Source organism: Ostrea edulis, chromosome 10 (assembly GCF_947568905.1).
Source record: "Ostrea edulis chromosome 10, xbOstEdul1.1, whole genome shotgun sequence".
In the NCBI taxonomy this organism is placed as follows: Eukaryota; Metazoa; Mollusca; class Bivalvia; order Ostreida; family Ostreidae; genus Ostrea; species Ostrea edulis.
Window position 1 is genome coordinate 34,636,294 of NC_079173.1, and position 27,040 is coordinate 34,663,333.

Consider the following 27,040-nt stretch of genomic DNA (forward strand, 5'->3'; position numbering starts at 1 on the left):
CACTCTAGTCATTAGAGCTTGCTCTACGAGCCAGCTCGCCGCGCTCGATATTAATTTTATTTACCAAATACTTGGTGCTGTATGGAAGGATGAATGGAACTGGGCAGCAGACACAGCCCACGTACAGTATCTTTCCCAAGGTTTATGTTAAATCATGAACATTTAAAGTCATTTAATAGTTTTTTGTAGTTAAGATACTTTTCAATTTGATTCATGATATGCATTCCTGAAGATGAAATATTGAATAAGTTATTGGTCATACCACAGGGGCTTCTTATCCATTTTGTTCTCAATCTATATATAAATATTTAACAAGGGATGACATGAAAATAGGATACCGGTTGTAAACAGAGCTCAAAATCACCTTAGTTCCAAGAAACTGATCTAATCACCCCATTCAAAGGGCGTTAAACATCTCCTAAAACAAGTCCAACATAGTCCAATCCTTTCATATTTAATTTAAGTTGGAATGATGCACCTGAAACTGGTTGTCGTTATTTTTAGACGAGAGACTTGTATTTTCTATTTAATGAAATAAACTCCTAAGTTAGATCCACCATAATTTCTATGGAAACGAGGGGGTTATTTAAATATAAATAACCCCCTGGTTTCCACAGAAATTAGATCCACTGCTACTACAGCTCTGTCACTTTTTGGCTTTAGTCATTAGAGCTCGCAGTACAAGCCAGTGCTGGCTCACTGCACTTTCTATTAATTTTTGATTGGTACATGTAGATTATTTTGTATAAAGTGTGTTTGTTGATTGATGAAAGATTTCTCATTAACAAGTTACTTTTATATGATTTAAAGATAAGCACCTGGCCACCTGTACCCCTCTTTTACTTGTCCACTCTATAATTTATGCTTACAACCCTCAGTGAAATATTTTGTACAATAGCTAAAATGTACTGCAGATATCACAAAATATCAAGCCCTAACAAGTCCATACTCAATTTCCAGCTGATATTGAATTTACATGGGATGTAAACGTAGACTTGGGACTGAATCCTGATGTGTCAGCAGCTGGAGCCCTTAACTGGAAGGAAAGGCAACATGGGAAAACAGACAATATTTAAATTTTAGATTGATTAGAGTCAGAAGCTGCAATTTTATGTTTTCCCATTTTGACAAACCAACAAAGAATGGGAGATATGCTAGTTGAAATAATGAAGTTGTCATTTTTATACTTGTACGTACTCAGAGTTTTTGTACGGTTTGTAGTGGGCCGAAATGATATTCATTCCCAGTTAGTAAAAACAGGTATTTTTCCCAATTTTTGCTTTGAAATTCCCAAACAATGAAAACAAAATCAAAACAGGGTAGCCTTATTGTTCATTTATCTCCTTTACAGGCCCACAAATTACAATTTTTGCTTCAAAATTGTTAAGTAATTTTTTGGTCTCTGCTTATTTAAATCAGGTGACAAGCTTTGATCACAATAAAAGTCAGAAAGAGTCCAATTATACCTTAATTAATGCACTGGTTTGATTTTTTTCTCCCTTTTTTTCTATGAAATGTCTCCCCCCCCCCCTCCCCTCCCCCCACCCAATTTCAAGCAAATGTCACTATTTTTTCCCAATTGGAAAGGCCCGGGCCCTTGATATCAAGACCTAAAAAGAAAACTCTGGCACTGAACTTCAAAGAGAATTGTCAATTTGAATCTTAATTGCTATGTCCTTCTTAATAGCAACCAACCCCATTTGTTTATAGAGTATTTGCTATCTTTAGAAATTATCTTAAAAGAGAAGTTTGGACACATAGATTTAAACTGTGCAGGTATAGAATGACTGTGTGGCTAATTTATTTAACACCGTTTCAGGTTACAACCATAACACTAATGAGTAAGCCCTAGATTGTAAAATGATTGGCCAACATTCAGGGTCCTTCATTTCATAATTATTGATTTTCTTCTGCCATTAATTACCTGGAACTGTTGTTTGGCCAGAGCACTATAGTGAAAGCACTGAAGCAATACAAGATTTCTGGTTGCTTGTGCCAACTGAATAATCAGAAACAAACAGGTGACCAGAGGAAAATAAAGTAACAACATGCAAGACGTGTATTATTAACGTTAAATGTTTTTCAAAACATGATTATTGCCTCTTTTGAATTTCTTTTTTGTCACTTTTTAAAAAAGATTTGCAATGGGTAAGAATGTTATTTACATACTCTTGTCTGTCTCGTATTGGGACTTGCACATAACCATGGACCATAATATAGTTGAAGCATTGAGGACTCAGAGTTAGACTTGCTCCTTGGTAGGTTGAACATAAGGAGGGTGAAAGCTCAAGTGAGCTTTTCTGATCACCTGTTAGTCATCTGTCCCTCTGTCTGTCTGTCCATCTGTATATACTTTTAGGCCAATTTCACCCAAACTTAGTTTGGTAAAAAGCACCCTTGGGTAAAATTTTCTCTACTCCCATAAATATTTGAGAAAAACTAAATGCATAATTATGATGTCCATGAAGCCAAGTCTCTACTTAAATTGTGAAATTCTTCTGGATCAGGGGTTCAGGCCAATATGGCCACATCATGAAAATGTTCAAAAAATTGAATATTTCTTCTCTACTTTCACAGTCATTAGAGATAAAATAAATGCATGGTTATGGTGTCCATAATATTATCTTCTTAAATTATGAAATTCATGGATCAGGGGTTCAAGGGAGTGGGAGGGGGGGGGGGTGTCAAACTGATTTATGTGCTTCAAATTCAAACTTCATTTTTCCTTCTTCTGTAAATGAATAAGAATTGTGTGCATATTTTGAAAGATCATAAACATGTGCACAAAGGACTCCATATTGAGACTTGAATGCAAATATGAGACTTCCAGTATGGGCTATGATACTCAGGTGACCGTTAAGGCCCGTGGGTCTCTTGTGAAATAAATGATTGCATATTGCATCACACAAATAGACTAAAGCCACAGGTTATCCAACCTTGTCTTAAATCATTAACATTTAATGTAACTGAAAAGTGTTATGTATATGTGTATGTACAGCTTGCATGTACTTTTGAAGTAAATAATATAGCTAAATCTAATAAAACTAGATGTACTATTACACATACGCTGTATATTCATGTACTAGTAATGCATTCCAGAATAAAAAAGGAAATACCAGGGGTACTTTTTCTAGGTTTTAGAGCAAATCTCTCATGGAGGAAACAAATTATGGTAGAGGAATGTTTTGCTATCTCCAATGTTGATGGGGTAGTTTTGCTATCTCCAATGTTGATGGGGTAGTTTTGCTATTTCCAATGTTGATGGGGTAGTTTTGCTATTTCCAATGTTGATGGGGTAGTTTTGCTATTTCCAATGTTGATGGGGTAGTTTTCCTATCTCCGATGTTGATGGGGTAGTTTTCCTATCTCTGATGTTGATGGGGTAGTTGGATGTACTATTACAGGTGAGTTGTATATTCATGTACTAGCCAATTGCAGATGAGCTCTATATACTAGTCTGTTGTAGGTGAGCTGTATATCCCTGCATCACGTAGACCGGATGGCACATGGCGGAAACCCAGAAAGGTCAAGGACGGTTATGTCCCGCAGGAAGAAGTTCCCATGTAAGTTACCTTACATTGTTTGTTGTAGTTGTTGTGTGAATTTCCCCTCAGTTGCACTTGTTGCAAACACTAGCAAGTTACAAGCAGATGCATTTTTAGCTCACTCGAAAGGTGAAAGCTCAAACTCGCTTTTTGTCTGTCGTCTGTCTGTTTGTCTGTAAACTTTTCACAGTTTTATCTTCTCCATAACTACTGGGTCAATTTCAATCAAACATGGTACAAATCATAAGCATGGTAAATATAGGAATCAAGTTTTTTTCAAAGGGAAAATTATCAAGAAAATAAGATGGTTCATCATTACAAAATCATCTCAAGAACCTCTGGACCAGAAACTTTGAAATTTTATAACACAGTGTCCAATGTTTGCTGTTAAATAAATTTATTAAAGGAGAAACAAAACAAAGCCACAAAGCTGCAAATTGTTGAATTTAAGCAAAGGTCTAATAAGCCCTGGTACAGGAGATGCATTTAAAAGTAATATGTTCCTCGTAGATCGTATAGTGCAGTATTCTGTTATTCTCTATCTCCTCAATAATTGATCTTAGGTACCATCTGTTGCCACTCATGTCAGTTCTCTGGACATAATGCCCTCCAGTGGTCAGGTCATTTTAATTGTTCAGGAATTTGTTAACGTCAGTAACTTAATTACTGGACAACTCTCTGTGATCATTTGTCAATGTTCAGCAGCTGTGCTTATCCAAGGAATACAAATTAAAGAGTAAGGTAAACACGGACCCCTGAACATACCAGAGGTAGGATCAGGTGCCCAGGGGGTGGGATCAGGTGCCCAGAGGTGGGATCAGGTGCCTAGAGGTGAGATCAGGTGCCCAGAGGTGGGATCAGGTGCCTAGGAGTAAGCATCTTCTGTCAACTGGTCACACTTGCCCTATGTCTTAGTACAAATTAAATCATTATAATTATAGATTATTTAGCATAGGAATTAATTCCAGGAAAATACAATAAATGAATACCCAACTCCAACACATTTGTTATAAATATAACTAACAAAGTTATAAGGACATGTAAAGATTAATATGCCTTTTTCACATATGTCCATTTTAGCAATTTTTATGGGCATATATAGCAATACCAGTTGTGTTACACTTTATATGAAAGCTTCCTGACATAGAGTAGATTTAAAGTTTTTTCAATCATGGTCTCTGAGTGTAGGTTCGGGCCACAATAGGGGATCAAATTTTTACATACAAATATATAGGTAAGATCTTTTAAAATCTTCTTCTGAAGAACTACTGGGCCAGAGAAGTGTTAAGTTCCTTCTATTTGACATTATTGGCCGTTGTGGTTCATCGCTGTATATAAGTTCATTTTGGTTCTTAGTTGTATCCGCAGGAAGCGGAATTGGAACTCTTTGGTGTGCGGGGGATTCTGATATTGGCGGGCCGCGAGTAGATAGCTCTGGACAGTAACCCATCACGTTTTGGTGAGTTATATCAACTTTCATGGTAGCAGACCCACGGAAAAGCCGAAAGGAAAATGGCAAGTAATAGTTTTAAGAATCCGCCGTCATTCGACCCGAAATTAATGACGTTATGAAACGTGGAAAAATGAAATTGAAGTTTGGAAACTTGTAACAGATCTTGATGCTAATAAGCACGCCCTCGCCGTTTCTTTGTCGTTGAAAGGAAATGCAAGAGATGTCGCCATGGAAATCACGGCCGCTGATCTTGCAAAAGAAACGGGAATGGAAACATTGATAGCAAGTTTGGATAAAGTTTTCAAACGAGATGATAAAGATAAGGCATATGAAGCTTACAAAAACTTTGACTCATATCACAAACCTGATGAAATGTCTATGTCTGATTATATAATGGAGTTTGACAAACGTTACAACAAAGCTAAGAAATATGAGATGACACTGCCTGATGCTGTGTTAGCGTTTAAATTGTTAGACAATGCTGGACTATCGACTAAGGACAAACAGTTGGCTCTTATGGCATCAAGTGATCTTAAATATGCCACCATGAAATCTGCCCTGCAACGCATATTTGGAGAAAGTCCCAGTGCTTGTGCCACTGACACACCGAGCATTACCATCAAACAAGAACCAGTGTTTTATACACAGCAAAGGCACTTCAACCATAAACCCGACACTAAACTAACAGGCACCAACCCCATAAACAAATTTGGTAAAAGAACCAAGTGTGCTGTTTGTCAAAGTGTTTTCCACTGGGCGAAAGACTGTCCTGATAAAACCAGTCAGCAAAAATCACTGAAAGTGAGTCAGATATCATTGAAAACTGCAATGTAACACTTTTCACGAAAGAGCAACCTTCAGCTAATGAAATCTTTGTACTAGAATCTGCAGGATCTGCGATTATAGACACGGCATGTACAAGAACCGTGTGTGGAGAGAAATGGTTTGAACACTTTGTAAAGGTAGCAAATGATAATGACATTCAAACTTTCCCTAGTAACCGGGCCTTCAAGTTTGGAGATGGAAAAGTTGTCAACTCATTTTGTAGAGCGATCATTCCTGCTGAATTTGGAAAAACACTGTGCAAAATAGAGATAGAAGTGGTAAAAGCTGACATTCCCCTTTTGCTGAGTAAATCTTTGCTTAAGAAAGCAGGTACTGTCTTGGACTTAAAAAACGATAAAGTTACAATATTTGGCAGCCCAGTATGCTTAGAATGCACGTCAAGCGATCATTATTGTGTAAATATTCTCAAAGCCAATGACAAAACTTGTGAAAATGAACTTGAGGAAGTACTTGAGTTTACTGAAATGACACAAAAGGAGAAGATGAAAGCTCTTGACAAGCTACACAAGCAATTCGGACATGCGTCTGTTGATCGTCTGAGCAAACTTTTGATAAATGCAGGAACAAGTGATCAAGAAACTATTGAGCTATTGCGTTCAGTGTGCGAAAAATGTGAAATCTGTATTGTCAATAAGAAACCAGTACCGAGACCAGCTGTAGGACTGCCATTAGCCACTTAATTTAATGAAACTGTAGCCGTTGATTTACATGAACTTGAACATGGCATTTATTACCTCCACATTATCGATGAGTTTACTAGATTCAGTGCAGGAAGCATTATGAGGTCAAAGCGTTCTTCTGAGTTTGTAAAAAAGTTCTTAGAATCATGGATTGCAGTTCATGGAACCCCCAAGAGACTGTATAGCGATAATGGTGGGGAATTTAACAATGATGAAGTGCGTGATATGGCTGAAAATTTTGATGTAGAAGTAAAAACGACAGCAGGATATAGCCCATGGAGCAATGGTTTACTTGAACGGCATAACCATGCAAACACTCACTGAAATTTTGATGAAGATTAAAGCAGATAAACGATGTGACTGGGAAACTGCATTAAACTGGGTTTTAATGGCCAAGAATGCTTTGGACAATGTTCATGGATACAGTTCATATCAGTTGGTTTATGGCAGAAACCCTAATCTTCCGAGTGTACTAACAAGCAAACCTCCTGCGTTAGAGGGGACAACAATGAGTGCTGTTGTTGGACGACATATTGAGGCATTACACTCTGCTCGTTCTGCTTTCACTAAGAGTGAGTGCTCAGAAAGGATCAAGAGAGCTTTGAGAAAACAAACACGCCCAAGTGGCATACGATATCATACAGGAGACAAGGTATACTACAAGAGGAATGAAAGTAATGAATGGAAAGGCCCTGGGGTGGTTATTGGTCAAGATGGAGCTGTTATTTTTATTAGACATGGAGGAATATTAGTTAGAGTTCATCAATGTAGATTGAAAAGACGTCGCAAATGGAAGATAAAATTGTCAAAGTTACCAATAATAACAAGTTAGCGGCGAATACAAATACAAGTACATGTAGTGAAAAAGACCCTACTTACATATATGATAGTGATTCAGAGGCTGAACCGATAGACAATAGGGACAATGATAATGAAAATATCAACGAAGAGGCAACTGGAAATGATGAGCCTGAAAGGTTTAAACTTAAGGATGTTAAAGTAGGTCAGACATTAGGATATCATAATGTGGAAAATGGAGAACATTGTGTTGCTAAGGTCACTGGTCGTGCAGGAAAATTGACGGGTAATAACAAGCACTGGTTTAACCTGGAATATATGGAACCAGAAAGTCTAAAAGGAGCAGAAATTTCAGTTGATTTGAGCAAAGTTGAACCGCTTGAAAACATAAATGACAATTCAAAATCAGATCATGATAATGATACTGCCTTAGTATTGGAGAATATTTCCTTCAAGGATGCAAAAATGAAAGAGCTTGAGTCATGGGAGAGAAATGGTGTATATGTTGAACATAAAAACATTGGGCAGAAATGTATTTCGACAAGATGGATATGTAATCTTAAGGACACACCCGATGGTACAATACACAAGGCAAGATTGGTGGCTCGAGGATTTGAGGAAATTGACAAAGAAAATCTGCCGAAAGATTCACCAACATGTGGTTCAGACTCTCTCAGACTTGTGCTAGCAGTCTTGGCTCAGAGACAATGGCAAACACATACAATGGACATAAAAACTGCATTTTTACAAGGGGCTGAGATAGAAAGAGAAATTTTTGTAAAGCCACCTCCTGAGGCTAATTGTAAGGATGTTGTTTGGAAGCTTCGTAAATGTGTGTATGGTTTGTCAGATGCCTCCCTTAGCTGGTACAATAGAGTAAAAGAAGTGCTTGAACAATGTAATGTACATGTATCAAAGGTTGACCCAGCTGTATTCTTTTGGAGAAATAAAACTGGATTAGTAGATGGGGTGCTTGCTTGTCACGTGGACGACTTTTTATGGGGCGGAACTCTAGAATTTGAGAGGGAAGTAATAAACAAAATTCGTTCAACTTTTTATGTTGGAAGAGAGGAACAAGAAAAAAATGGTTCATTTCCGTTTGTTGGAATCGAAATTTCAAAGTGTGGAAAGAACATCATCTTACAACAAAAGTCGTATCAAAACAATATGCAGTCAATTCCTATTGAGAAATGTAGACAAGCTGATAAGTCAGCACTAATTAATACTATTGAGAAGGAACAACTTCAGTCAAAAATAGGACAAATATTGTGGATGGCAAGACAATCTCGTCCAGATGTAATATTTGAAGCATCATATCTAGCTTCTAGTTTAAAAACTGCAACTGTACAAACACTGATTGATGCTAACAAAGTAATCAAAAACTTAAAGTCAGAAAATGTGTCACTTAAATTTCAATATTTAGGACCAAATGACAATGTAAAACTTTTGATGTTCAGTGACTCGTCTGATGGTGGGACCCAAGGAGGTCACTTTATAGCACTTGTCGGCGAAAATGGTATTAATACACCACTCACATGGACATCAAAAAGAACAAGAAGAATAGTGCGTAGTACTTTAGCGGCAGAAACACTTGCAATGGTAGATGGAATTGATAATGCAATTTATCTGGCATCTTTATACACTGAACTTATGACCGAAAAAGCAAATCCGATCAGCCTACAAATTATTTGCATCACTGACTGTCATTCTTTATTAGATGCTATTATGTCCACCAAACAAACAAATGAAAAACGATTGAGGCTTGAAAGAACTGATAAACAATTGCCACATTGTGGCCGTCAAATGGATTGAAACAAAAAGCCAACTTGCAGATTGCTTAACTAAAAAGGGAGCCTCACCCTTGAACCTGCTTAGAGCTTAGAGACAGGTGCTTGGCGGGATCAGTGCTTGAAAATGTAAACAGAGAAAAAGGAACAGTATATTTTGAATGACACTATTTTACTTTAAAAAGAAAGAAGGGGAATTTGTTAAGTTCCTTCTATTTGACATTATTGGCCGTTGTGGTTCATCGCTGTATATAAGTTCGTTTTGGTTATTAGTTGTATCCGCAGGAAGCGGAATTGGAACTCTTTGGTGCGCGGAGGATTCTGATATTGGCGGGCCGCGAGTAGATAGCTCTGGACAGTAACCCATCACGTTTTGGTGAGTTATATCAACTTTCAAGAAGAGTTTCCTGACATAGAGTAGATTTAAGTTTGTTCAAATCATGATCCCGGGAGTAGCCGTAGGATGGGGCCAAAATGGGGAATACAACTTTTACATGCAGTTATATAGGAAAAACTTTTCTAGAATCTTCTTCTCAAGGACAACAGGACCATGAATTTCATGTTGATATGCAAGCATCACTATGTAGTGCAAATTCAAGTTTGTTCAAATTGTGCCCTCTGAAGTAGGGTGGGGCCACAATAGGGGATCAAAGTTTTATGTAAGAATATATAGGTAAACATCTTTAAAAACCTTAAACCTCGCAACAGTAGGGCCACGATTAGTCATAGTGATATGCAAGTATCTTCAAGTACATGTAGTTCAAATTTCAAGCTTGTTCAATTCAGGGGCCCCTGGGGTAGGGTGGGGCTACAATGAGATCAGAGTTTTATATGGGGATATGTAGGAAATTCTTTTCAAGAGTAGCAGGGCCACACTAAATCATATCCAAATGGAAATATTCCCAAGTTGTACAGATTCAATGTTGTCTTTTTATGCCCCTGTGAATATAGCCAGAGACATATTGTTATCCTGTCTATCTGTCTGTCCAAAACTTTAACCTTGCTTATAACTTTGGATAGTGAGTGATAGAGCTTTCATATTTCAATTACACATTCCTTGTGACAAGAATTTTTGATACCAAGGATTTTAACCTTTTGACTTTGAAGTTTGACTTGCTTTTATCAAAACCTTACCTCTTCAATATTGATCTCTTAATGTATTTAAGGTAGGGATGACACGATTTACACATAGATTCCTTATGGTAAGACCTTGCATTTCATACTGTGATCTATGACCTTGACCTCCAGAACAGCAAGGTGATGTTGGAACAAGTTCAGTTATTTTGCGACCCTTTGGGACTAGACTGGGGCTATGATTTGGGATCAAAATTTTTCATGTGAATAAAGATTGAAAAAGATTCACTCTCTTAAAAAATCTCAACAAGTGAACAAGAACTGGGCCAAGGTGACTCAGGTGAGCAAGGTGACTCAGGTGAGCAAGGTGACTCAGGTGAGCAATGTGATCCAGGTGAGCAAGGTGGCTCAGGTGAGCAAGGTGACTCAGGTGAGCAAGGTGGCTCAGGTGAGCAAAGTGACTCAGGTGAGCAATGTGGCTCAGGTGAGCAAGGTGGCTCAGGTGAGCAAGGTGACTCAGGTGAGCAAGGTGACGCAGGTGAGCAATGTGGCTCATGAACCCCTTCTCATGGTTTATTTTTTGCTCAGTACACTATAAAATATAGACTCTTTGAGTTGCATAAGTATTCTAGATGGATAGTCACTATATTATATAGATAGGTGGTTTGATAGCTAGTCTACATTATTGACTATAGGTTGGTGGTTAGATAGCTAGTCCACATGATTAGTGACTATAGATTGGTGTTTAGATAGCTAGTCTACATGATTAATCACTATAGATAGGTGGTTAGATAGCTAGTCTACATTAGTGACTATAGATTGGTGGTTAGATAGCTAGTCTACATGATTAATCACTATAGATAGGTGGTTAGCTAGTCTACATGATTAATCACTATAGATAGGTGGTTAGATAGCTAGTCCACATGATTAGTGACTATAGGTTGGTGGTTAGTTAGTCTACATGATTAATCACTATAGATAGGTGGTTAGTTAGTCTACATGATTAATCACTATAGATAGGTGGTTAGTTAGTCTACATGATTAGTGACTATAGGTTGGTGGTTAGATAGCTAGTCTACATGATTAATCACTATAGATAGATGGTTAGTTAGTCTACATGATTAATCACTATAGATATATGGTTAGTTAGTCTACATGATTAATCACTATAGATAGGTGGTTAGTTAGTCTACATGATTAATCACTATAGATTGGTGGTTAGTTAGTCTACATGATTAATCACTATAGATAGATGGTTAGTTAATCTACGTGATTAATCACTATAGATAGATGGTTAGCTAGTCTACATGATTAATCACTATAGGTTGGTGGTTAGATAGCTAGTCTACATGATTAATCACTATAGATAGATGGTTAGATAGCTAGTCTACATGATTAATCACTATAGATAGATGGTTAGCTAGTCTACATGATTAATCACTATAGGTTGGTGGTTAGATAGCTAGTCTACATGATTAATCACTATAGATAGGTGGTTAGTTAGTCTACATGATTAATCACTATAGATAGATGGTTAGCTAGTCTACATGATTAATCACTATAGGTTGGTGGTTAGATAGCTAGTCTACATGATTAATCACTATAGATTGGTGGTTAGTTAGTCTACATGATTAGTGACTATAGGTTGGTGGTTAGATAGCTAGTCTACATGATTAATCACTATAGATAGGTGGTTAGATAGCTAGTCTACATTAGTGACTATAGATTGGTGGTTAGATAGCTAGTCTACATAATTAGTCACTATAGATAGGTGGTTAGTTAGTCTACATGATTAATCACTATAGATTGGTGTTTAGATAGCTAGTCTACATGATTAGTCACTATAGATTGGTAGTTAGATAGCTAGTCTACATGGTTAATCACTATAGATTGGTGGTTAGATAGCTAGTCTACATGATTAATCACTATAGATAGGTGGTTAGATAGCTAGTCTACATTAGTGACTATAGATTGGTGGTTAGATAGCTAGTCTACATGATTAATCACTATAGATAGGTGGTTAGATAGCTAGTCTACATTAGTGACTATAGATTGGTGGTTAGATAGCTAGTCTACATGATTAATCACTATAGATAGGTGGTTAGATACATGTAGCTGCAGATCTCTAAGAACAAATTATGACTGACTAAACAGCTACAGATCAACAATTTAGAGAAATTGATGATTTGCAGCATAACGTTTTTCTGGGAATAATATAGGTAATTTATCTTAGTATGTTTAAATAGCTGCCTCATAAGATTCCTAGCATATTTTCCGAGCTTCAACAACTCGGATTCAATAAAGTTTGCTTTTGTATATGTGTGTAGCTATGTTAGGTTGCCAGTCAATTCAAATCCTGTGATTATTGTACATATTTTATATATTTGTAAGTATTTTAAATCCTGTGATTATCGTACATATTTTATATATTTGTAAGTATTTTAAATCCTGTGATTATTGTACATATTTTATATATTTGTAAGTATTTTAAATCCTGTGATTATTGTACATATTTTATATATTTTAAGTATTTTAACTCGAGGCAAGCTACTGACAAAGAAGCTGATGGTACAGAGGTTTGAATTCTCCCATTTAAAGTCAGCATTTCGCAAATTCTATTTTTGTTATAACGATCTAGTTTGCCAATACAACCTATCATTGGGTCAAATGATGTCTGACGTGTTTCATACCAATTGTTAGACCATTCGTGGCACACTGATTTTGACTGCAGACAACTTCGTTTACCTGATCAGGATGTGGGGCTCGCGGCGGGTGTGACCGGTCGATAGGGGATGCTCACTCCTCCTAGGCACCTGATCCCACCTCTGGTGTGTCCAGGGATCCGTGTTTGCCCAACTATCTGTTTTGTATTGCTTATCATCTTCACAAGTCAAGAGTTATTGATTTGTTACCTAGCACTAACCCTTGACATCAGTGACTATCAAAAAGTTGGGTTTGTTCTGATTGTTTCCACAAAAGAGTGGAAACCAATGGGAATGCAGTTCTATTTATAACAACGCGAAGCCAGAGATTCAAATAAAAACACGTGTATTGATACTTACAGTTATGGCTATTTCAATCGTTTTAGCAATATTGTCTTAAGCAAAAAGGTTTTCAAATTTGATTTACTATCAATAAACGTAATTAGTGGTGTAAATATTCAGTCTGATTAAAATATTACAACTGTGCGTGTTTATCAATATAGCAGTATGAGATCACATCATTTGTATCCATGCACACTATAACAAGATACAGTGATTTAATTGGATTTTTTATTTATAGTGGATTGCGTAATGGTCTAATGAGCCCAACTTTATCAATCTCTACCCAGAGTTATCGTTCCTTGCTCTCGCTTACATCTCTGTCAACGTCTCAAGGGTTTTACAAGATTTTTGTAAAATGGCACGTATGCTCAAATAAAGTATGGTTTTGACTTCAGTTACAAAAATATAAATAAATAAATACTGAACAGATGTCAAGTCTTTTTGTGACACAAGAAGCATTGATTTGGGTTGAAACGTGGATATTGGGTAGTTCTATTGCACCAGGCCTATACATAGGTACATGAAGAATATATAGTAATGGGAAAAAAATTACAAATAGTTTCTTGTCCTACATTTCCCCAATATCTTAGTTTTATTAGCTGTAAAAAAAGTGGATTTACATGTGGAATAACATTGCTTATTTTGAGACGTTAACAGAGGTATATGAGAGTGTAAGGAACGATAACACCGGTTAGAGATTGCAACTTTATATAGCGACTGATGTCAAGGGTTAGTGCGAGGTACATGTACATGTAGCGAATCAATAACCCTTGACTTGTGAAGATGATTGCTTATGGGAGTTATGAGACTGATCACTGTTTGTTATCTTCACCTTTCATTCACAAGTTTTGTTATCGTGAACACAATTAGTATATTGTGAACACAATTAGTATACTGTAAACACAATTAGTATATTGTAAACACAATAACACAGTCAGTTAGAATATGAATAAGGAAAAGGTAACTGATCTAGATTCTGAAGTAAATACTGAACATATATTAGCATAGACAGATAGAGTGGAGCATAGATACGAATATGGAAATCAACAGGGTTCGAATTGACTGGCACCTAAACAGTCAAACTGTATTGAAGCTGTGGGCTTTCGATGTTGTGTTGATAGAGAATTGCTTTTGATAAAAAAAATACTTTGGTATTCAAATTATTATTCAATGTTTCTGTAATAGATTGATGGGAATAAATAAACCACCCTTAGTTGTTTTATAATCTTGGCTATAGCTGTTTTGTTTCTTTAAGAGATGCATGAATCACACAAGCGAATTGTTTCTTTGATATTTCATAGTTATGAGAATCGGGGGGTGCAGTGGTTAAAAAGTGCCCCTAGTCTGCCCCCGGGCCTGAACCCTGCAGATGTAGAGGCAGCCAAAAAAACGGACAGCCAATCCTTGTCCAAGTCCGCAAAAAAGAACGCTAAGAGGAAAGAAAAGAAAAAACAGCAACACGAATCAGGACGGGTTGCTGGTCCAGGTGAGAGTGTAGAAAGCATATCTCAGACTTTGGCAGCAACAAAATTATCGAAGGATTCTAAGGAAAGTGACCCATCCAGTGATAAGGCAGCAATAGAAAAGAAAATTAGGAACTTGAAAAAGAAACTCAAACAGGTGGATGACTTGAAAAATAAAATTGACACAGGCGAGATTAAAAACCCAGAAAAAGAGCAGCTAGCTAAGGTGGCCAGACGACAGGAGTTGGTGGATGAGATAGAAGATCTGGAATTGGATTTAGAAGACTGAGGACATTTAGATGACTGAGGATGTTTAGATGATTGAGGACATTTAGAGACTGAGGACATTTAGATGACTGAGGATGTTTAGATGACTGAGGACGTTTAGATGACTGAGGACATTAAGATGACTGAGGACATTTAGATGACTGAGGACGTTTAGATGACTGAGGACATTAAGATGACTGAGGACGTTAAGATGACTGAGGGCGTTTAGATGACTGAGGACATTTAGATGACTGAAGGCGTTTAGATGACTGAGGACATTTAGATGACTTTCTTTATGAACTTGGACAAGTAGGAATTTCACTAAAATTGTTCAGCATTCAAGTTAATAGTGATATTTCAATGATATGCACCTTAATATTGAGATTTCAATGACATTCAAGTTAACAGTGATATTTCAATGACATTGCGAAGGTTCAGTTTGAAAATATTTCATTATAATCTATAAATTTATTTGTGCATCATATTTTCTTAATGAAATACCAGATGTTGAAAATTAACGAATAATGTAAAAATGTGTTTACTTTGTTAAAGAACTTTGAAAACTTCTGACGATGGTAGAATGAAATAAATGCATGGTGTAACACTTTTAAAACTTCTGACAATGGTAGAATGAAATAAATGGTGTGACACTGTATGTGTTGTGTGTTTCCCCGGCACTTAAGCATTGCTGCTGTGCCTAATCAAAGCTTGTACTCTACATGTCATCATTAAACATTGTGTTGATGTTCATCAATCAAAATTACGAGGTTACATTGTATCATGGTTACTTAGAAGGAAATGGAAGCCATACCAATATGTCTCTACACTGTAAATCCTTTAACTTGGAGGAAGTTCACTTCAATACCGGCAAGAATGGAGATCTGAGGTGAGATCTGCCATGCGTGCAGCTAGCCAGATACCTGGAAGGGGGCCCACTAGTGTGGACAATACCCGTAATTCTGCACAGAAATAAAAAGGAACCGACAACAACAACAATACGCCGGTTTCGAGATACGTCGGAGTTATTTCCCTTTGGAGAACTCTCGTACATAGTAAGGCGTGAAAGAATTTGTTTACACGCGGGAGTGGGACAAATAGGCATCACTACGTAAGTGAATGTACTCAGTAAGTTTCTCATACGCTGTTTGATCACCCGCATTTGACTGATACACAAACTAAGTAAGTGATAAGTATTTAGGGAGTAATTAAATACATAGAATTCTTATCCTATCACGTTATTTCGTTGGTCATATATACCATATCTAAGATATTTCTCCCAAATATGATATTGTTTGTATGTTTCCACTTTAGTAAAACATTTCTTTGGATAGTATCTTGTATTTCCCACATTTACATATTTAAAGAGAACCTGCTCTTAATACATTTCATCGTCTTCCTCGTTGACTGTAGGTCCACTCTGTCCCTCTTAGGCACTCGGAAGTTCCACTAAATGTACATCCTATACAGAAGAGTTCGTATCTGGAAACTGGCGTATTGTTCTGCTGTACGAGGTGGCACCTGAAACTGGCGTATTGTTCTGCTGTACGAGGTGGCACCTGAAACTGGCGTATTGTTCTGCAGTACGAGGTGACACCTGAAACTGGCGTATTGTTCTGCTGTATGAGGTGACACCTGAAACTGGCGTATTGTTCTGCTGTACGAGGTGGCACCTGAAACTGGCGTATTGTTCTGCAGTACGAGGTGGCACCTGAAACTGACGTATTGTTCTGCAGTACGAGGTGGCACCTGAAACTGGCGTATTGTTCTACTGTACGAGGTGGCACCTGAAACTGGCGTATTGTTCTGCAGTACGAGGTGGTACCTGAAACTGGCGTATTGTTCTGCTGTACGAAGTGGCATCTGAAATTTTGGGTCTATCAGATTCATGAGTGATTGTGGATTTGATGCTATAATGAGGACTAATTTGTTGACAGTGCTACCGTCAGTGTTAGTGCAGCTACATATACATACATATGACAGGCCGGTTTTGATTAATTTGGAAATATTTATTCACCAAATAGGTGAATGGGACTGGGCAGCAGGCACAGTTTATATCAAGCTAATTAAAATTAGATCTTATGATCCGCTCATCTACTATCGCTACCAAGTGCAGCGATAGTAGATGAGCGGATCATAAGATCTAAGTTTAATTAGATTGATTTTATATTATGCCTGGGTTTTTAGGTCACTTGAGTCACTCAGGTGACGTATTGTAATTGCTCAGCATCCGTCATCATCAACTTTTTTTTACTCCTTGATAACTAACATTCCAATTGAATTCTATTCAAATTTAGGAACAAGGGAGACGTAAATCGTAAATTTCAAGATTTCTGCTTTGGGGCAGGGGGTGGGTTGGTGGGGGTGCCAAAATTGATCAATTTTCAAAAATCTTTTTCTCTACCACCATCTGTAAGAATAACTAAATACATAGTAATGTAGAGCAGGATTGATTGAATATTGTTTTACGTCCCTCTCGAGAATATTTCAATCATTTGGAGACGTCACCACTGCCGGTGAAGGGCTCCAATAGTCTATCAAGGTTAGATATATTCTATCAATGTTACATATAGTCTCTCAAGGTTAGATACATTCTATCAAGGATACATGTTGTCTATCAAGGTTAGACACAGTCTATCAGGTTATATATAGTATATTAAGGATATATTTAGTTTATCAATGTTACATATAGCATATCAAGGTTAGATATTGTATCTTGCTTAATGTCTCACTCGAGAATTTTTCATTCACATGGAGACGTTACCAAGACCGGCGAAGGGCTTCAAATTTAGGCCTATGCTCGGCGCTCACCGCCATTGAGCAGTGAGGGTTCTTTAGCGTGCCACACCTACTGTGACACGGTGCATCCATTTTTAAGGTCATCTCCGAGGACCCATGCCATTCACACCTGATGCCGAGCGCTTGGCGATGGAACTGTCACTCCCTGTTTTAACGACTTAGGTCTGTCGCAGCCGGGATTCGAACCCCGGACCTTTCGCATGCGGGGCGAACGTTCTAACCTCTCGACCCAAACCTCGATGGTGCGATAGTGAACTACGTGGCCCTATCCGGATTCCATAGTATTGCGACCAGCAGTGTGAAAGTAACAACTGTCCAAATAGCCATTCTTATTCAATGGATAAATTTCACTACATATATTTCACTGTTGAAAATGTAATTTTATATATTGAAAAGTGTAGTGTAGTAGTGTAGATATTAACGAGAAAACTTTCCACGCTTGGCTGTTTATGATATATTGAACACTGCATGTGGATGTAATCCGATTAACAGTGCCTACTATAAATAACCTCGGTAGACAATATAACTTAATAATTCGCAGAATTTTCGCACGTGCATTTAAAGTTGATTGGTTTACATTCTAGCCAAAAATATAGCGTAACCTCAAACTAATTGCAACAGAAATTTTTATTGTTTTCAAACGGTGAGTCAAGGGATGCTCTAGCATATATAAAAAATCAAAAGCACAAAACAAAGGGGAAACGTGTATTTTGGGGGCAAAATCGTACAGATTGATAAAATATCACCGAAAACCGGGATTTATCATTTATTTTCACACATGAAAGAAATAAAAGAAACGCAATAGCTATAATCATCGGGAACGGTGTTAACATTCACAAACTACTTTATTCATACCAAAATTTCAAATGAATGATTTTTTTATGAGGCGTAAAGCCTTATTTTGGAAGAAAAATCGATGAGAATAGTTAATATGAAACTCGTAAACATTGATTCTGGCACAAAATGAGATACTATTTATATGATAAAGTTAAAGAAGTGATAATTAATTCATAAAAATTAATTAACAGTTTGAGATTTTAAAATCATGAGCGTATCAGGGGCGGATTTAAGGGGGCGCAGCTCCCCCTCCCCCCCCCTAAAATTTCCATAATTAAGGTAAATCATTGTCTTTTGTTTAAAAAGTGTAAACGATAAAAGAAGCAATAATTTCTTCCACTCTCGGAGAAATAAATGACAAAATGTTTTGATTTATTTAATTACTTTTATTGGCAGAACTTGCACCCCCCCCCCCCCCCAAAAAAAAACCCCTTAAAATGTGCGTCATTTTCTTAATTTCACTTTTATCCTAAAATGACAGAAAATAGTAAAAATAACTACGTAGGAGACATATTTCAAGCCCTATACAATCTGTAAAATTCATGCAGGAGTTCAAGGCGGCCCCCAGACTCATAAACTTGCGCCCCCCTCCCCGCCTAACCGCAATTACTGGATCCATCCCTTTGTATGATCCCGTAATCGTGTTTGCTCTGTTCGTTTCCTTGTCAGTCCGCAAAATGTTTAACTTTGGCCATAACATTTGAATGGTAATGGACAATATTTTCATATTTAATATACGTGTATTCTTTGTGACAAAACCTTTAGATGGTGCCAAACATTTTGACATTGTGACCTTGATGATTGACCTACTTTTCGTGACCTTGGAAAAAAACTTGCTTAGGGTGTTGGGATTTGCTTATGAGTTAGAAAATTCACGCTACATGTTTAGTGACAAATTGAATCGGGTGCATACAAATTAGCCGGGACGAGGGTATTGTTTTTTACCATTCCTCATTTCTTTCTCTACAAATATCTATAAATTTCTTTGAGAAATCTACAGTTCGGATAGAAAAGCAATTAACGCCACGTTTCCTATCAGAAAATTTGCACAAAATATACAGTTCTTGTCGAAGTAAAAAGTAGGTGTTGTTGAGCGACGACCGCGACTTGATCATTCATGATTAAGACTTGTAGATTTAGACCTTTTTAAAAAAAAAAATTATTGTGTTGGGATTAGTGTAGTCACGGATACATTTTTTATGCACTCTTTTGCCACGCATTGTTACAGCAAGTCAATAATTATAATGATATACATCATATCTTCAAAAAGACCCAATCCATCGGATCTATATGTCACTGTGATAAAGAAATAATAACAATACAAAGACAATAATTACGCATAGTGTTTTCTGTAAATCAAAGAATGTTTGTAAATATAAGAGGAATGTACAAACTGGGTGGTTTGCCGAGGAAAATTTGTTAATAAAAAATAATACAATCTAAGTTGACATACACAATGTGGGATACAAGTAGTAAAAAATCTGTTCTGAGATTTAAGTATGCAGTACAAGGTAGAAAAACGTGAATTTCATCTTCTACACAATCTATTAAAAGTGATTGATTGTATATTGTTTAACGTCCCTCTCGAGAATATTTCACTCATATGGATACATCACCATTGCCGGTGAAGGGCTGCAAAATTTAGGCCTATATACTCGGCGCTTATGGCCTTTGAGCATGGAGGGATCTTTATCATGCCACATCTGTTGTGACACGGGGCCTCAATTTTTTCGGTCTCATCCGGAGGGCCGCCCCATTTATTCCCCCTCAGGAACACATTCTAAAGAACACAGTGTACATATTCTGTTCTCCTTTGTATCGCCCCGTTTCTATTCTAATTGGAAGTATACCACGTACATCTTCATAGTGCAAGTAAAGATCTTAGATATTTTGAAATGCTCGTGGAAAATTAGTTTTCGGTTCTAAAATTTGTTTTAATATCTTTATTTAAACATAACTTAATAGTTGATTTACTTTTACATGTACTAGACACTACTTCTTATAGTTATGAAGCAACTTGTTCTGAAATCACCAGTGTCACACAATAGTAACCTATTATATATTTTCTTTAGAATTTAAAGATTCAGTTAATGACTTCATTTGTGATGTTCAGTTAGACTTATTATACTGATTCACACATGTTTAGTAATGTTGTCCATTGATAGTAGACGATTCTAGTATCGTATAGTTTATACAGTGTCAGTGGTAAGGGATTTTCCATCCGAATTCGCCATATATGTAGTGCAGGTAAAGGAATGAATATGTGATAATGACGAAGTTCGCGATTCTGAACCATCTCAATGTTGTGGTAGTTTCGGAGACCCCATACTTCACTACAATAGTTCAAAACGAGCTACACAAATTAGGAAAAGTTTTTCGAAAGTTGAAATTCCGAGGTCTTTGTAAAAACGAATTTTCGAGACAGTGGAGTCATTTCTGACGGCACTCATCCTGTCCACCCTTATGCTCCCTTTTTCTCTTAGTTGCACAATATATTGACTATCACCAAGATATGTATTGCAAATTCAAGTGTTCTATCATTACTTGAAAATTAAAAAGTCGATGCAATTCACTTGTGAGGGACAAATGTCCAATGCTTGAAAAACATTTGATTTTACTAAATCAGCTGGAAATTATGCTCATGTATGTACAATTAGAAGCTAAGTTCAAGGCCGCTCGTGTCATGGCCGCATCAAACCTAAGATGCGATTACTTTCACCAAACGCTCGACATTTCGAAGTGAAAATCCCGTGTCGTGACTGACGTTGGCACGTTAAAGAATCATTACAAGTGGTATTTCACCTACAACTAAAAACAAACAACCAAACATTACATAAACGTTTGAAGGGATATTAATTGATAAGAGATACGTTTTTGTTGTTCTTGTGCAAAAATTGCTTTCCATACTTTTTTGTTTGTTGTTAGCGAAGGCTTACATATTAATATGATATTTTTGTTTTGGAGAGAAGTTAGACTCCAACATTTTATATTTTTCAAATTGTATTTCTTTGATTATATGATCACTTGGTTTTATATGTTTTGGAACCGATGTCTGTAAGAATCGGACATAATATGGATAGTAGATCTTATACATAGAATATCGTATAACGTTGAACTTCATTAATTAGCTTTTATACAAAGTCAATTTTTTTTCGTATGAAAATGTAATTAGTGGTCAAAAATTAGCACATGCCTAAAACAAACTAGCATTTTAGAGGATAAAATTGACTTTAGTTACCAATATATATGCAGTACTACAAAGAGCTACAAAAAGCACTAGCATTAGTTCCAGCTCGACCTACAATTTGTACAAGGTCTGCTACATTCCTAGGGGGTCCATACAATATAATATTTTTACAGTTCTTAATGTCTACACCCATACCTAGTGCACTAGTACATACAACTATTTTAAGAAAACCTTCAGATGAACTAAGATCACTAACAATACTTGTTTTGATATCATCATTGGTCTCAGAATGAAACATTTCAATCGCATTACAGTCTGGCAACTCTGTTTTCACATACATAAAAATTCTAGCACCATCAAGAATACTGTTACAATATATCAAAGTTCTAGGAAAATGTTCCATATCGGCTTCACGAATCTCGTCTATCAACCAACATAAAGAAGATTCCATGGCCCTGCCAGTTCTAAACACTGTGTACTTAATGTTACTCTTGTCTGGAGAAACAATAATTCGGTTTGCACTTTCCATGGCAAGAGCTGACAACACCTCTTGTAAAATTGAATCGGTGCAGGTTGCACTAAGTGCAAGCATACCAGCATCCGGGAAAATACTGTGTAGCTCCCCAAGATGACGAAACCACCGTCTAAATATCTTTTCAGATTCGTTTTTGGAAAGCTCACCCCTGAAATACAAACTAAGTTTCAATCTTATGTTAGCTTCAAACTTTAAAATTTCTTGATATTTGTTAAATAATAATAGAAAATAACCTGTAACTATACAGTTCATTATGTTGATGAAATTAATGCTGTTCAAAATTTGTCAGAAAAGTTGGATACTTTGATACAAAATTCAAATACCATTTATATAACTCGCCTAAAGTGTTCATATGTATTGTATACCATTATACCCAATAGGTCTATGGTTACATGTAAATTCTACACATATATGGACAAAGTAGCTCTTACCAAGTAGAGACAGTGTGAAACTCATCAACAACAAGTAAGGAGACCTTCAGTCTGGCTAACGAATTTCTCAAAGCTTCATTCCCGACAAGATTCTCTGGTGAAGAAAATATCACATCACAGTCTTCCACTGAATGGCAATCCTCTTGACCTGATGCAATTAAAATATTAATTCTAGTTATTACATATTAATCAATAAGGATCAAAGAGTATACCAAAAAATGTTGATATATTTTAAGACAGTTTTGTTACACCAACAGGTAATATGCACTGTATATTCAAGCTATATGTATAGAAATTAATCTATATAGCTAGGGAAGCATGCCGGCACGGGTGGGTGGCTACGAGGTCAGGGTGTAAGGTCAAAGTGAATATATTTACATATGCATTTTTACTACAGAGATTTCTATTTGCTCGATAATAATTACAATAATTATCATACCTTTAACATACATGACTTTCATAATATGCCCAAAGCTCTGCAGACGAGCTACCTGGTCCTGCATCAGAGAAATGAGTGGAGAACAGACAACAACCTAAACAATAAAAACCAATAAAATTGACTCACTAAATATGATGGCAAAGCATGCACGGCACATAATAATGAAAATGTGACGAAATGCTTACTTTGTGGAATTCCATTCCCAGCTCAGTTGCCACGATCTTTGAGACCTGGTATGGTAAAGATTTCCCATATCCTGTTGGTAAAACGCCAACACAGTCATCACCCCTCATAATTGCAGTTAGGATGTCTAATTGTTCGTCCTTCAGTCTCTCTACTTCAAATTTGCCTTTCACTCGCTCAAATGCCGCTGCAATGCTTGATCTAGACGCCATTTTTAAATATCCATCAACACCGCGGAGAAACGAATCTTGTGATTGGTTGATTTTTTTTTACCCTTTATGTAAATGACCCAGGTCACTGAACACGACTCTCTGTGGGTCGTTGTTAGATCTTTGTGTAGCGATTGCATGAGTGGATCAAAGATCTAATTTTAATTAGATTGTCACTATATGTACAGATTACAGACACGATATATTTCACTATATGTACAGATTACAGACACGATATATTTCACTATATGTACAGATTACAGACACGATATATTTCACTATATGTACAGATTACAGACACGATATATTTCACTATATGTACAGATTACAGACACGATATATTTCACTATATGTACAGATTGCAGACACTGTAACTAGAAATAGATATATTATAACATTTCATTATATGTATCATATAATTGATATAGAATCAGCATTCCAGAATCATAGAGGAATATCGTTAATAACGAAATAACATAGACTGTTAAACAACAAATGTAAGGAAATTGAAAATAATACTTGATAGTACCTGATGCTTTTTAAAAATTTACTGACTGTAGATGAGAAGCTTACAATACGAATTAATACACAATTTAAATCTCCAGATGAAGATGGATTCTGTTGCCGTATCTTCTATAACAGGGTAAAACTAGTATAGTATGTTTCAACTTTGGTGATGATAGAAACATGAATTTACTAATTGCTAAACTAATTACGCACGTTTGTAATCGTTTAATTGTCTTTTTTGCCTTGTCTTAGAGAATTTAAATTCAAGCAATATTGATGGTGTTTTACTTTATTAGAAGAATGTAAATACAAGCAATATCGATGGTGTTTTACTTTATTAAAAGAGAAATAGTAAATCCCAAGAAAGAGAGCAGTTATGTATATTTTCCGTTGAGTATCGAGAGAGTTTGTTTAGTTCATCCCACGTACACACAACGACGACATCCCACCCTTCCTACACACATAAGCGTCAGCCCACCTAACAGGCATGTATACATGTATATACAAATACCAAAAACAGACAATGACGACAGCCTACATTACCTAGTAGTAGTAGAGGTAAACGATCAGACCTACCTATATACCCACAGCTACGACAAACCACCTCGCACACAATACGACAATAGTCCACCCGACCGCAACACACAAATCGACGACAGTCCACTCCACCACCACACACAAAACAACGACAGTACACCCCATCACCACCCACAGAACAACGACAGTCCACCCCACCACCACACACAAAACGACAATCCACCCCACCACCACACACAAAACGACAGTCCACCCCACCACCACCCACAGAACGACAGTCCACCACACACAAAACAACGACAGTCCACCCCACCACCACCCACAGAACGACAGTCCACCCCACCACCACCCACAGAGCAACGACAGTCCACCCCACCGCCACACACAAAACGATAGTCCACCCCACCACCACCCACAGAACAACGATAGTCCACCCCACCACCACCCACAGAACAACGATATTCCACCCCACCCCATACACATACAAAACGAAGACAGTCCATCCATCATTATGCAAAAACAGCAACAACCCTCCTCACCTAGACACACTACAGCCCTCTTCTCCACCACACACAAAACGGGAAGAACCCACCCCACCACCACCACACAACGACGACAGCCTACTCCACCTCCACACACAACGACAGCCTACTCCAACTCCACGCACAGCGACGACAGCTTACCCCACCTCCACACACAATGACGACAGCTTACCCCACCTCCACACACAACGACGACAGCCTACTCCACCTCCACCCACAACGACGACAGCCTACTCCACCTCCACCCATAACGACGACAGCCTACCCCATCTCCACGCACAGCGACGACAGCTTACCCCACCTCCACACACAATGACGACAGCTTACCCCACCTCCACACACAACGACGACAGTCTACTCCACCTCCACCCATAACGACGACAGCTTACCCCACCTCCACACACAACGACAGCCTACCCCAACTCCACGCACAACAACGACAGCCTACACCACCTCCACATACAATGACGACAGCCTACCCACCTCCACACCCAAAACGACTACAACTCATCCCACTTACCGACATCAATAACAGCCCACCTCGTATATATGAACCCAACGGCGACACCCCATCCACCTACATATTCAACAGTAAATGTCCACCCACCTACACACAAAGATGAAAGTAAATGCCACTAATTACATCTTCATATACAATGGCGATATCAAACCCTGCCTATGCACGCAATGGCGACGGTCCTGTCACCTACACACAACAGTGACAACCGCCCCATCTATATACAGACAACGGGGACAACCCACCCACCAATAAAGGTAATGACGACAGTCTGTCCTACTATATACAGATAATGGGGACAGTCTATCCCACCGATACACACAAAGGGGATATTCCAACCCACCCATAAAGGTAACGGCGACATCTCATCTTTCTATATACAGACAATGAGGACAGCTCACTCTACTATATACAGACAATGACAACAGCTCACCCTTATATATACAGACAATGGGGACAGCTCACCCTACTATATACATACAATGGGGACAGCTCACCCTACTATATACATACAATGGGGATAGCACACCCTACTATATACAGACAATGGAGGCAGCTCATCCTAATATATACAGATAATGACAACAGCTTACCCTACTATATACAGATAATGAGGACAGCTCACCCTACTATATACAGACAATGAGGACAGCTCACCCTACTATATACAGACAATGAGGACAGCTCACCCTACTATATACAGACAATGAGGACAGCTCACCCTACTATATACAGACAATGAGGACAGCTCACCCTACTATATACAGACAATGAGGACAGCTCACCCTACTATATACAGACAATGGAGGCAGCTCACTCTACTATATTGTATATACAGAATTTATATCCGTATCCTACTCGTTGTTTTTCTATGATGACGCTTTGAAGCCATAAGGCATAACAACTAATTATTCATATTGTATAGGTATAGTAATGGATGGGGAAGAATATAACATTTCACAATACGCAGATGGTACGTCTTTAATGTGTGAGGGCTCGCCTACATCTCTAGATGCTATATTAAGAGTTCTAGATAGATACGCACAAATCTCAGGGTTAAGAATCAATGTAAGTCAAACCAAGTTGATTTGGATATGTAGTAAAAAGTTTTCAAGAGATGTTTATCATCACTAAAGATGGAAATTTGAATGGAACCAAACCTCATTTGGAGTCTTAGGAATAAAATTCTTTATAAACCTTGACGAAATGATAAATATGAATTACAACAAAAAGCTAGAAAACATACACATCATACTTGTTCAATGGAAAGCAAGAAAATTAACCCCGATTGGCAAAATTGCTGTCATCAAAACAACAAATGTGCCAAAAATGAACCATTTGATATTAGCCCTACCTAACCCTT

The 27,040-nt window shown here is 37.4% G+C and overlaps 3 protein-coding genes across 3 annotated transcripts in view; 2 read left to right on the forward strand and 1 right to left on the reverse strand.

Moving 5' to 3' along the window:
* LOC125665883 (partner of Y14 and mago-like) overlaps window positions 1-15,612 on the forward strand; it is a 23,504-nt gene extending 7,892 nt beyond the window's left edge. The window contains exons 2-3 of the mRNA XM_048898842.2: window positions 3,467-3,563; window positions 14,529-15,612. Of these exons, the coding sequence (XP_048754799.1) occupies window positions 3,467-3,563; window positions 14,529-14,979 (548 nt within the window). The 3' untranslated portion in view covers window positions 14,980-15,612. The remainder of the gene's footprint in view (window positions 1-3,466; window positions 3,564-14,528) is intronic.
* A 6,232-nt stretch (window positions 15,613-21,844) lies between these two features.
* Window positions 21,845-23,866, reverse strand: LOC125665881 (ATP-dependent DNA helicase RecQ-like). The gene is made up of 3 exons (XM_048898840.2): window positions 23,183-23,866; window positions 22,744-22,891; window positions 21,845-22,460 (listed from the first exon to the last, which is right to left on the reverse strand). The coding sequence occupies exons 1-3, from the start codon at window positions 23,244-23,246 to the stop codon at window positions 21,845-21,847; spliced, it is 828 nt and encodes a 275-aa protein (XP_048754797.2). The 5' UTR covers window positions 23,247-23,866.
* On the forward strand, window positions 23,360-25,535 carry LOC125665379 (soluble scavenger receptor cysteine-rich domain-containing protein SSC5D-like). Its single transcript, XM_048898023.2, has 2 exons — window positions 23,360-23,482; window positions 24,708-25,535. The coding sequence occupies exons 1-2, from the start codon at window positions 23,360-23,362 to the stop codon at window positions 25,533-25,535; spliced, it is 951 nt and encodes a 316-aa protein (XP_048753980.2).
* Window positions 25,536-27,040: the final 1,505 nt, after the last annotated feature.